General features: G+C 38.1%; 1 protein-coding gene across 1 annotated transcript in view; it reads left to right on the plus strand.

The window, feature by feature from the left end:
• CEP128 (centrosomal protein 128) overlaps positions 1 to 11,497 on the plus strand; it is a 512,196-nt gene extending 500,699 nt beyond the window's left edge. Inside the window, exons 25-26 of the mRNA XM_056134021.1 lie at positions 1,818 to 1,926; positions 10,450 to 11,497. Of these exons, the coding sequence (XP_055989996.1) occupies positions 1,818 to 1,926; positions 10,450 to 10,577 (237 nt within the window). The 3' untranslated portion in view covers positions 10,578 to 11,497. The remainder of the gene's footprint in view (positions 1 to 1,817; positions 1,927 to 10,449) is intronic.
• Positions 11,498 to 12,331: the final 834 nt, after the last annotated feature.

Here is a 12,331-nt window from a genome sequence, read left to right on the forward strand (position 1 = left end):
GATACATGGTTGCTCAGGCTCTGGAATGCCAGGGGCTACCCCTGTGTTATGCAAGGATCGCTACAACCATTCCTTTTGGTGCTCAGGGTTCTCCCTATGTGTTCAGTTATGCTTGGGGACCATGAGCTTCCAGGAGTTAAACAGCCATGGTACATGTAAAGCATTTGCCCGAAACACTGTGTTCTCATATCTCCAGCCCCAACACTGGGTTTTATGTGTTCTTTGATTAGCTCATAGTAGGTGCACAATAAATTACTGTTGAATAAATGAGTGAAAGAAAAAAAAGTATCACTGTCACTGTCCTCCTGTTGTTCATCGATTTGCTCGAGCGGGCCCAATAACGTCTCCATTTTGAGACTTTTTGTTACTGTGTTTGGCATATTGAATATGTCGTGGATAGCTTGCCAGGCTTTGCCATGAGGGCAGGGTACTCTCGGTAGCTTGCAAGCTCTCTGAGAGGGGCGAAGAAATCGAACCAGGCTCTTACCATGGGAACCTACCATGGGAAATTTACCATGGGAATGTGTTAAAACTCCTATTTTTTAATCTATAAATAAAGTCATTTGAAGTTATTATACCCATTTTTAGCTTAAATTTAAAGAGAAGGGCATTTATATCATTTATGAGAGAAAGGCCTTTTCTCTGTTTATTTTTGTGTATTAAATATTGTTAGATGACTAATAGGATTAGTTATAATGATTATGGAGAGCAATCTAGTTAAATTCTAGCTAGTATTTTAACCACCAAATTGTCTTTATTGACCTAGTAGTTCTTCCTAAGAATTTATGATAAGGAATAGTTCTAAATATGGAAAAGATCATTATATTTAAAAATATTTCTCATGGTGCTATTTATAAGCTTAAAACATGGGAAACTGCAGACTGAAAGTAGTAACTGAGTTAAACATTGTGTAATTCTAGAAAATATATGAGTAACACAAAATTAAAGGTTAGGATAATATAACAACTTTGAAAATGTTTATAGTGTTAATCTAAATAAATGAAGAATACAGAATTTTATAACAGTGTTTATAAATCTTATTCACAAGTTTTAAAATGACTAGACAGAAATATGTCACATTATTATAGCCATAGGTGATTCCCTTCATTTTTTTTTCATGCTTTAAACACACACTTGTGTGTGTGTGTGTGAGAGAGAGAGAGAGAGAGAGAGAGAGAGAGAGAGAGAGAGGGAAAGAGAGAGAGGGAGAGGGAGAGAGGAGGGGTGGCAGTTTGGTTTTAGGGCTATACCTGGTAATGCCAGAGCTTATTCCTGAATGGTTTTGTGTTCTGGAATCACTCCTCGTGGTTCTCAGGAGATCTTATGAGGCAGCAAGATCAAATTCCACCCCCGTACAATCTCTCTGGCCCCAACATATTTTTTTAGCAAGCATTACATAATGACATTAAATTGTAATATGATGTGACTTGGTCTGGAGTGATAGCATAGCGGGTAGGGCGTTTACCTTGCAAATGTTTTTGCCATCCCTCTCAGAGAGCCCGGCAAGCTATTGAGAGTATCCCTTCTGCATGGCAGAGCCTGGCAAGCTTCCCGTGGGTATTTGATATGCGCAAAACAGTAACAAGTCTCATTTAGTATTCCTGGAGTGAGCAGATAACATTAGGCTACACTAGCACACAACAGGGATGAATGGAGATGTTGCTGGTGCCCACTCGAACAAATCAATGAACAACAGGACGACAGTGCTACAGTGTTATGATGTGACTTATATGTTGAATTTGATCTTTAATACACTTAAAGAAGCCTGATTCTTACATTTTATAAGCGTTCCTAAAATGCCATGTTCTCTCTTTCAGGTTGATAGAAGCTTTACTGAAAGTTCTCTTACTCGTGGGTTAGATCACTCACCCACTTGTCAGGGTCACAGCCGCTTCCTGTCTAGTCCACAGTTTTCACTCTTGAATTGTAAGTAATGAAGCTTTGTACTGTGGTTGAAATTGGATTTTAAAATTTAAGAAAATGCAACTCATAGAAAGGTTAAAGTGTAAGGCCCAATACATGGTAGTCACATTCACCATATAAACTAGAAATATTTTTCACTATGAAATATGGAAACATGAAAATATACATGGGATCCTTTCATGACTAGGTTTGGGATTTGTCAGAAAAAAACTGAATTAATCAACCAAAATAAAAATCTAATTTTAGTGTGGAGATCACCAATATGGATGACTGGGTGAAGGAATTTAAATACTATTCTAAGAAAGGTAAAATCATCAAAAGGTAGAAATGATTTTGCACAGAACTATTCACAAGTACCTAATGTTGTTCAAATAAGGATACTAAAATTACTACTGGATTTCATTCTTTGTCTTCACTGTAACTATTGATCAAATGTCATCAGCATCAACAGAGTGGGAGTCTGTTGACCAAGAATACCCTGTCCAGATGTACCTTCTTCCCCATTCCTACTATACTTTTTCTTCAAGTTTCAACTTTAAGTAATTTTCTTAAAGAACCCTTTAGGATTTATAATTTTAACTGGTTTCTCTTGCGAAGCCCTTACTGTACTACAATTATTCTTTAAAATTGTTCTCTCAGGATAATTATAGAGCTAGTTGAGTTTTGCTTCTTAATTCTACTCTTTATCTTAAACTCAATTATGATAGGAGCAGCTTGTCTTTGTTCACCACTTTTTCCTCAACATGCTACATAGTAATTACCACATAGTAAATACACCGTTAATACAGAATTGCTATATGTTGCATTTTTTTTGCTTTTCTAATATCACCTTTATTCAAATATTGAGACCAAAATGTTATATAATCATTTATTTAACTCTTTAATTTATGAAGGATATATCAGACATATTCAATTTGACAGCTTTGTCATTTGGAAAAAGGCTAGATTGCTATGAAATAAAATATCAAAATAAGACCCAAAGAAGTAGGTCAATTCCAAAATTTTTAACTCTCACTTTTGCTGCTTTATATTCATGGATTCACTGAATAAATATTTATAGGTTTCTTATAAATGATTTGGTTTTCAATATATCATGATTAATATATTCCAAAAGTTAAGCATTTTCTCTTTCCTATACTTAGCCTATTGAACAGGTGATTTTATAAATCTACATAAACCCTCTGCTATTCCAATCTGACTGTGGCTTTCAGTTTGGATCAAGTCTCAGTTAGGGTTCCTTACAATATGATAGCACAGCATTTTAGTGTTTTATACTAATCAATGTAAAAATTATTCAAGTCTCTTTGGTGTACAAAAACAGGAAGGAGGAAGGTAGGACAAGGCATGTCATAGTAACCCATATATTGAAGCATTTTAGAGCCTCGAGATAAACAACACTATAATAAAAGCACAAAGTCTTCATTCTACTAATCCTTAATGTTGCCATCCTGTCTTTTATGAGGCTCTACTGGAAGGCTCTATACGGGGAAGTGCCTTCTTAAAAGAAGAAGATATTAAAATATATTAAAAGGCAATGCTCAGGGGATACTCCTGTCTCTGTGCTCAGGAATTACTCCTGGTGGTCCACGGAGCAGTTTATGGGATGCCAAGGATTGAACTAGTGTTGACTGTGTGCAAGGCTAGTGCTCTATCTGCTGTACTATTTCTCCAGTCTTGAACAGATGTCTTTTAGAGTATCATTAATGTCTTCAGAGATACAGAACAAGTGTTACATTCATTAAAATAACGATGATGATGATGATGATGATGATGATGATGATAAAGGGGCTGGAGAGCTAGTGCAGTGGATATATCAGTGAATAATATACTAGCTTTATATGTAGCCAACTCAGGTTTAATTCCTGACACCACATATAGTCTCCCACACCCCTCCCGGAGTGATCTCTAAGAGCAGAGCCTGGAGTAAGCCCTGAACACTGCTGGGTTTGACTTTGACCCCAAAATCAAAACAACAACAAAACTAAGAACAAGATGATATTAAAGGGGGACATGGGCTCAGAGAAATAAAAATTTTAAATATGAACTAGAAAGATGGAAGCAATGCTGAGAAAAATCACACGTAGAAAATGGATGAAAAAGAATGGAAGAATCCAAGAGGAAAGACATGTTTAGAAAATCAGTTCAAGAGGGACAGTTCCTGATAAGGAGAGTCTTGGAATGAGGGAATGAAGGAAACTGATTAAGAATTCCCAGAAACTGATTAAGACTTTCTTCCACTGGCTAAGATGTTCCCAGAAATTGATTAAGAATCTCTTCAGCTATTGTTCTTCTAAAGCCATTGCACTGTTGTCTTCCAAGATTCAGATGCTATTGAAAAAGCTCATGCTTTTTAAAATTTGAATGGGGAAATTCTCCCGAACAGTGCTCAGGGCATTTAAAGGCCATTTCTGGTGAAACTTGGACTGGATACATGTGCAGTACCGTGCATTACTTGGATCCATCAAGTAATGCACTATATGGCATTACTTGGGCCAGGTGATCCACAAGGAGTAATACTAGCGAATCATTCCTGGGGTCTCAGCATGTCAACCAAATGTGTTGCAGCACTTTGAGCTATTTCTCCAGTCCCATGATTTATTTTGACTCTTTCTCCTTTGACATAATCTCCACTATCAGTATACTTTCTCCTCCCACCCACTTCTGGCCTTAGGAGCTTTTCAGATCTTTTTAATGTCAGGGAATTTTGTGAAGATATACCCTGTATGGATCTTGTTTTTATTCACTTTTCTAGCTGCTTGCTAGATTGAACTGTTTTAATCTAGCTTCTATTTTTCAATTCTGTCATATTGAAAGGAAACAAATTTCCACTGGGCAGATTTTTAGATAACAACAACAACCACCACCACCACAACAAAACCCTCCAAATCTCAAACTTCTCTTATATAGTCAAACACTTAGAAAACAACTGCTAATGGAGACAAAGCAGGTCCACTTGAGCTTTGAGAAATAATTGAGGATGGCCATAGGAAAGGAGCAAACAACATATAAGACAGAAATAACATGAGTCAATAACAGCAGAGGAAAATATAAATAAGAATAGAAACATTGTCATTTATTTTGGTGACACATATTTATAGAGATATTACTATAAACATCAGGATGTAACTAGAAATTCAAATGGGACTGTGTTGGAAGGATAGCATGAAGACTGGACTGTGCATAGTTTAAAAATGATGTTATAAAATAGCAATTTTTCAAGCTTTTTTTTTTGCCTTATGAAAATTGAAGTGTAGAAAATAAAGCTAAAAGAGTTCATTGTGGTAGACTCTGGGAATGAGGATTGTGGGATTGGGAGGGCCCAGCCAGGTGTCTACTGTCATTCTCTGGTATTACTTGATAGGTGGGTGTAAATGCTGGCTACAATGGATTCTTATAAAAATGAAGGGCCAAACTAAGAAAACCCATAGAGCTATGTCTCCCTAGCAAGTGTTTCATTTTCTTATTAAATTCTGAATGAAACCTGAACATTGAGGTTAAGGGTTTAGAGCAGTTTAGAACCGTGTGAAGTTTTGAGTAGATAACTGTAGTTGTCGTCAGACCCCGAGTCCCCGAGCTGCGCAGTAAGCTCCTTCTTACTCAAGTTTGAGTTTTCACTGAGATGAGGTCCTTTTGTCCAAGCTGTAGGTACCAAGGCATTCATTCTGCTGACTTGGGTACCCTGTCAAGCTGTGATCAAACTAAAGCATCAAATCACTGACCATGGAAAAAAACAAAGGAAATTGGAAAATACTGCATAATTTGTGGTCTCTGAAAATGAACCCACATTAATGAAAGTTTATTTTCAGTAGTAATTTATGTCAGCTTTGTGTAGTTCAGGTCAATTCAAGAAAAGGTAGATTCCTTCTGCCAGGAAGAAGGAAAGAAATGTATAAATTGTAAGTTTATATTACCATTGGAAATAAGAACACAGAAATCCATTATTTAGAGCCATGATTACTACCAAATTTATCCTGGCTGGCTGGAAGTTATGGCCGTGATTCAGGACACTCTTTTAGAAGACTTGGATTCCATTACCTTAAGCCTGTAGACAGTGGGGGCTTAGTAAGAGAAACTCATAATGCCAGCTTTTGAGACTCTTGTTTTGACTTTTGTAAGTATTGACTGACTACTAGTCTCATGTATAGCCCCTTTTATGCTAAAGAGCACCCGTCCAACACAGGGCCTTGACTGCTGGGGCCAGAACTGGACAGGATTTGAGTGAGCTCTGTAGTCATCTAATGACTGTTTGAATTCTCAAGACCCCTGAGATTAAAATAGTTAATATTTGTGCAGTTAATGTCTCTAAACTAACTTCTAAAATGAAGTATTTTAACTTCTAAAATAAAATGAAGATTCAGAATTCAGTTATAAAACCATTGCAGTGTTTATGAAGGTAGGTAGTTGATGGAAAGGTGGGTAGATAGATGAGCATCAGAAGAGAACTATTATTTTTTATGGGAAAATGTGATATGGGGGTTATTATAGGAGTTGGAAGTAAATCTTACATATTAATTGAACCTAATGGTTTTAGAAAAGCAAATCAGTAAAATTGGCTAAAAAGAACTTTATTTCATTCACTACCTTACCTTAGTTTGCATTGCTAGGGAGAGGAGGAAAATGTATTCATAAACTGTGTTTTGAGGTGTTGCCTTTGGTGAGAGTTTAAGTTTCTTGAATATTAAATAATTTATCACCCCAAATAATAGTCCACTCTTTTCACTTCAAAGTTGTGTTTCAGGATCCATCCAACTAACTAAATCTTACTTATATGTAGCCTTTCTCATATTTGTAGAACAAAATGCCAAAGATCCATAGCAATAAAAACATTGCAAGTACTGATAAGGTTAAGAAAATAGTGTCTTGTCCATTAAAGGTTGTGTTTATTACATGAAAGTGCAGGTTTTCTGTCTCTATTTTACAGCTTTATTGTATTTGATTTTGGTTGTGTGTGTGAGAGAGAGAGAAAGAGGAGAGATAGAGAAACATTTTTTGCAGTTTTTTTCCATGACCAGCTAGATGCCAGTTACTTTTTAAATACTTGACTCATTATTATAATTTGTCAAAGTGCTCTCCAGATGCTCTCTAGCAAGTCACTAGAAAACCACCAATTGCCAATCTCTCAAAAGGGAAAAAAAAAACCCTTATGTGTCTTTACATTTTTAAGCAATATTTAATGTGTTATTCACAAGGCTCTGGTTCTGGAAGATGCAGTCATAAATGAGACCGAAAAGGTAGCTGTCACGGCACTGCTCTGAGTGGTAATGAGGAGATGGCTTTCTGACGAGGGTCCCACTGAGCTGGACAGAACAAGAACCAACTGAGTTTAAATTGGGTGGTAATGGGGCTGGAGAGATAATACGGTGAGTAGCGTGTGCTTGCGCTGCACTCAACCAACTCGAGTTTGATCACCTGCACCACATATGGTCCCCCAGTCCCTGCCAGGTATGATCTCTGAGTGCAGAGCCAGGAGGAGGCCTGGAGTGCTGTTGGGTGTGTCCCCCCATGCCTCCCATCCCCACCAAATAAAGAAATCGGTGGGAAAGTTCTGATACAATGAATAAATAAGCACAAAGGCTCCAAGAGAAGAAAGAGATGGTGGTGTAACAGAGAGGTGGAATAATGTGAGTGCATGACTGCATGAGTGTGAGTGAGTGTGTGAGTGCATGAGCACATGAGTGTGTGAGAGTGTGAGTGCGTGAGCACATGAGTGAGTGAGTGAGTCAGTGCATGAGTGCATTGAGTATGTGAGTGAGAGAGTGAGTGCATGAGTGCGTGAATGAGAGTGCATGAATGAATGAGGTTCCAATGATGGCTTTTCAGCCATTAATAATTATTAATCTAATAGATACTTGGATTTTATTCTTCAATTCACCAGGTGGCCATTGATGAGATGGAAGGTGAGATAGCTGTGCAGGAGAGTGGCATAATATGATTTTCCTTTTAAAAAATAAAATTCTGGGTGGAGAAGGTTGATAGATCTTTGACCCCAGCTGACATAGACGAAAACAGAGATAAGTAAAGTGAAGGAAGTAGAAGTTTATTGGGGTGTGCTCCCGGACAGACTCTATGAACCTCGGGTGAGGAGAGCCACACCCCAGGAGGGACTAAGTGGCTTTTTAAGTTGTCTTGGGCGAAAAGGGGAGAAGGGAACAAACGCCAGTGGAACCAGTGTCCTTGGTCTGGCCTGTTATCTGTAGGGCATGGATGCGAGGAAGCATGGAGTGAGGCCTGTGACTTCCTGTCGCCAGGTGGGCCATAAGTCCTGTCTTCCACACTGGGGACAGGATGATCTGATCCTGGGAATGTCACTGTCTCATCAGCCAGTTGTGATTTGGTCCCGTTTGCCATTTTATCTGAGCAAACCTCACAAAGGGAGCAAATGAAAAAAGGAAGAGAGAAAATGCACACCTAGGTCAGGGTGATGGCAGTGAGGCAAAATCACTAAAGACTTTGGGAAGTAAGATCATCAGACCCACCCTTCCGTGAACCAGAAGGAAAGAAAGAAAGAAATCACAAAGGCTTAAGAAGTCAGGTAGTGGGGACTGGAGCTATAGCAAAGCAGGTAGGGCGTGTGCCTTGCAGGCAGTCGACCTGGGTTCGATTCCCAGCATCCAATATGGTCCCCCGAGCACCGCCAGGAGTAATTCCTGAGTGCAAAGCCAGGAGTAACCCCTGTGCATCGCTGGATGTGACCCCCCCAAAAAAATAATAAGTCAGGTAGATGGAAATAATGGAATCTGTCCCTCAAGAAATCTGTCTCTCTCCCTCTCTGTGTGCCTCTGTCTCTCTGTCTCTCTGTGTCTCTGTCTCTCTCCCATTCTCTCTGTCTCTCTTTCTCTCTCTGTGTCTCTCTGCCTCTCTCTCTCTCTGTCTCTCTCTGTGTGTGTGTCTGTCTGTCTGTGTGTCTATCTGTCTGTCTCTCTCTCTCACTCACTCTCACTGCCTTTCCCTCTCCCTCTTTCTCACATTTATCGTACTCTATCCCTATGGGGGCATTAACAGTCTCCAGTCAACCCATATCAGAGATATTCTAGACACTTTCACTTTCTATACAGCATTCAATAAAAGTTCGATGAGATACTTAACTCTTTCTTTAAAATACACTTTGTGTTAGATGATTCTCCCTAATAGTAAACTAATGAAAGTGTCCTGAGACCATTTAAGGTGGGCGATGCAAGGCATCGGGAAGCAGCTTGCTCACAGGGCTGGAGTGCTAGCTTCACCTGCGGGAGGAATCCCCTGAGCCTAACCACAGCAAGCTTAGAGCATAGAACTGAGCTGGAATAGCCCTTGAGCACTGCTGGGTGTGACCAAAAAGACAAATTTTAAAAACAAACAAGAAGGGCTAGACTGAGCAGGGATATTTGGTGGGTTCAGTATGTGAGATACATTTTAGAATTACAGTATCTTTTTTTTATGATGGTTTTATTGGGATGTAACCTCACTGTAAGTGAAGAACTCGATATCTTTCCCAAAATGAAGATGAGTTGGGTAGTCATCGGAGATAAGAAACTAAGCATGAAGGAGAACTGATCCTTAGTAGGATGCTTGCCACTGTGGAGGGAGGTGGGAATGATTCAGGGAAGGGACCCCTACAATGAGGACAGAAGGAAGTTGTCTCTCTGGAGAGACAACTTCTGTAAAAAGGTACAGTGATATGCAGGATACCATATCAGGAATAGTGTTTTTAACCACAGGGCCTAAAAGGGGGAAAAAAAGAGAAAAAAGTGTCTGCTAGTGAGGGAGACTGGGAGACAAGAGGGAAACTGGGGACACTGGTGGAGGGAAGGGGGTACTGGTGAAGGAGTTGGTGCTCAATTATTGTGCCCCTGAAACTCAATTATGAATAACTTTGTAGGTTTTTAATTCATAGTGATTCAATAAGTCAACTTAAAATAAGGAAGTTGGGCAGGAATATTTACACAGATATATGCAACTTATATACAACTGTATATAAGCATTCAGTTCAGAAGAGAATAGAGGTGGGTAGGTAAAGGGTAAATTTAGATTCCCGATCTTGTCTTGGTTTCCTTTCGTGTTTAATGAATAGAATTGTGAAGGAAAAAAAGAAAGAAAGAAAGAAAGAAAGAAAGAAAGAAAGAAAGAAAGAAAGAAAGAAAGAAAGAAAGAGGGAGGAGGGAGAGAGGAAGGAAGGAAGGAAAGAAGGAAGAAAGGAAGGGAGGGAGGGAGGGAGGGAGGGAGGAAGGAAGGAAGGAAGGAAGGAAGGAAGGAAGGAAGGAAGGAAGGCAGGCAGGCTCCCATGAGATTTCTCTCTCTCATGTTTCCTGTGAACTTTGTGTAATTAGATGTTAACCTCACACTCTCTCACTCTCAGGTACTCTTCAAAAAAAATAGTTATATGAATGTATTTCTTAAATACGGGAAATATTTTATTCCTACATTAAAGGCCTTTAGTCTATGTAAAGTTCATGGAAAGCTATCAAAAACAACAATTTAAAACTTTATGATCAGTCTGGAGACAATATTCATCTCCTTTTATTTTTCTCTTTTCTCTTGCCATATCAGCATTTACTCAAAGGTCTGTTTATCCTGATCCAACCTCAATCAAGGAAGATGCTATAAATTTACCGATGGATGGAGCAAGTTCACAATCCAAAAAGGAAGACTTTAAGAATGAAAAAAGGAAAATGTAATTTGTTGCCTTACCTGAGAATTTTACAAATAATAACAGCTCTACCCTCGCTGCAGTTTGGCCCTGACTCAGTATATCTGCAGCTTCTGTTCATCAGTATAAAGAAGAAAACTCACTAAGATAGCAACGCAGTTGATCTTCGTGAATGGTACAAGTTAAATCAATCCAAATGACACCAGCTCCTAAATGATATTTTATTGGCAACCAATTCTAACAGAGTGGTAATATTTTTCACTTTGTATTTTCCTTTTTTTCTGGTCAGATTTATACAACCAAAATTTGGATTTCTAATTGAAATTGTTCAAAAATTACTGGATTCAAAAGGACAAGAAATGAGTTCCCTTGAAGCAGAAATTGCCAGCATTTTAGATTCAGGGAGCATTTTATATTGATGTTTCAAATGCTTTCTCCCTAATAAATTTTCATGTGTTGTAACATGTCATGGAGATATGCTTATATGATACAAGACAGTCCACTTCATAAATGCCCTGGATTGTTACCATGCATCATCTCAGCAGTCCATTTTCCACCATCCATTTTAATACCATAAAGAACTTACAAATGATATGCGGAGCACTATAAAATCTATAGCACAATTTATTTATTTGTTGGATTTTGTGTGTGTATGTGTATGTGGCCAAATATCTCCCCGTGATCACTTCAGTCATATCTTGGGTATCTTGGGTTGCTACCTCTGACCAAAGTCACAGAGCTAAGCTCTTGTGTCCATAAGATTTACCCTCCAGGGGTTCTTATCTGATTTGTTATTTATTTTCAACACCACAGATTTTCTCAACGTCAAAGTATTTTTAAGAACTCGCCTACTTTAATGCTGATCAACTTGTGAAGAAAGATATGTACTGAGTGCTAGAAAATAGAAACATCCAGGAGTTGAATCTGACTCTGGGCAGAGACAAAGATAATAAAGCAATGCCTTCGTAATGTGTGTTACATTTTGTATTTGTTGACATACTTGTTAGATCTCTCATATTTCATCAGACACATTTGTTACCACTATCTTCTCTTTTCCTAACTTCCCATACTTGATTTTACAGAAGAAAAAGGACACTATCCTTCCATAAACTTAGAAGAAATGGTGAAGAAGACAGTAGTGTTTTCATTTTAGAAAGTAATGCAATCTATATAGCATCTGGAAATAATAAATAATAAACTACATTTATTCATTTCAAGAAATATTTTGAGTTCCCATCCTAGTCATCATGCTAGGGAAAAATGCACAAAACCATGTATCCATGTTCTTAATATGTGGATTCTGGTGCTCCAATCTGTGTTTATTAAACCACATTCAATTGTGAGTCACTGGTGACTTCAACTTGCCAAGTTCTTTGGGAATTAGAAACATATGTAAAGGTGATGATATGTGTGAATTATCTGAAGTAGTTCTGGATTAAACAATATTAAGGCTTATTTTGCTTTGTTTAACATCAGAGTTTCAAGGTGCTGAAATGCTAATGAGCATTAAAAAGTATAACTCCGAGTCACTCTTACTGTGGCACTCATAATCCCTGTGTCCTACATCCCCTTGTCACTCAAGAATTGAGACATTATATGTTTTTACTTATGTCTTAATTCCAGAATATTTTCTTGGATATGAAAGACTGAATGAAGAGATAAATAAAGGGAGGAATTAGCAGGTTTTATTTTAATCTTGTAGTTGAGGTTAAATAGCTTTCCCCTTAATGTATTACTAGAACTTCATACAGTACATTCTGTTTAAAAGGAAACCATTGTTGG

The sequence above is a fragment of the Sorex fumeus genome, unplaced genomic scaffold (assembly GCF_029834395.1).
Source record: "Sorex fumeus unplaced genomic scaffold, SorFum_2.1 ptg000098l, whole genome shotgun sequence".
In the NCBI taxonomy this organism is placed as follows: domain Eukaryota; kingdom Metazoa; phylum Chordata; class Mammalia; order Eulipotyphla; family Soricidae; genus Sorex; species Sorex fumeus.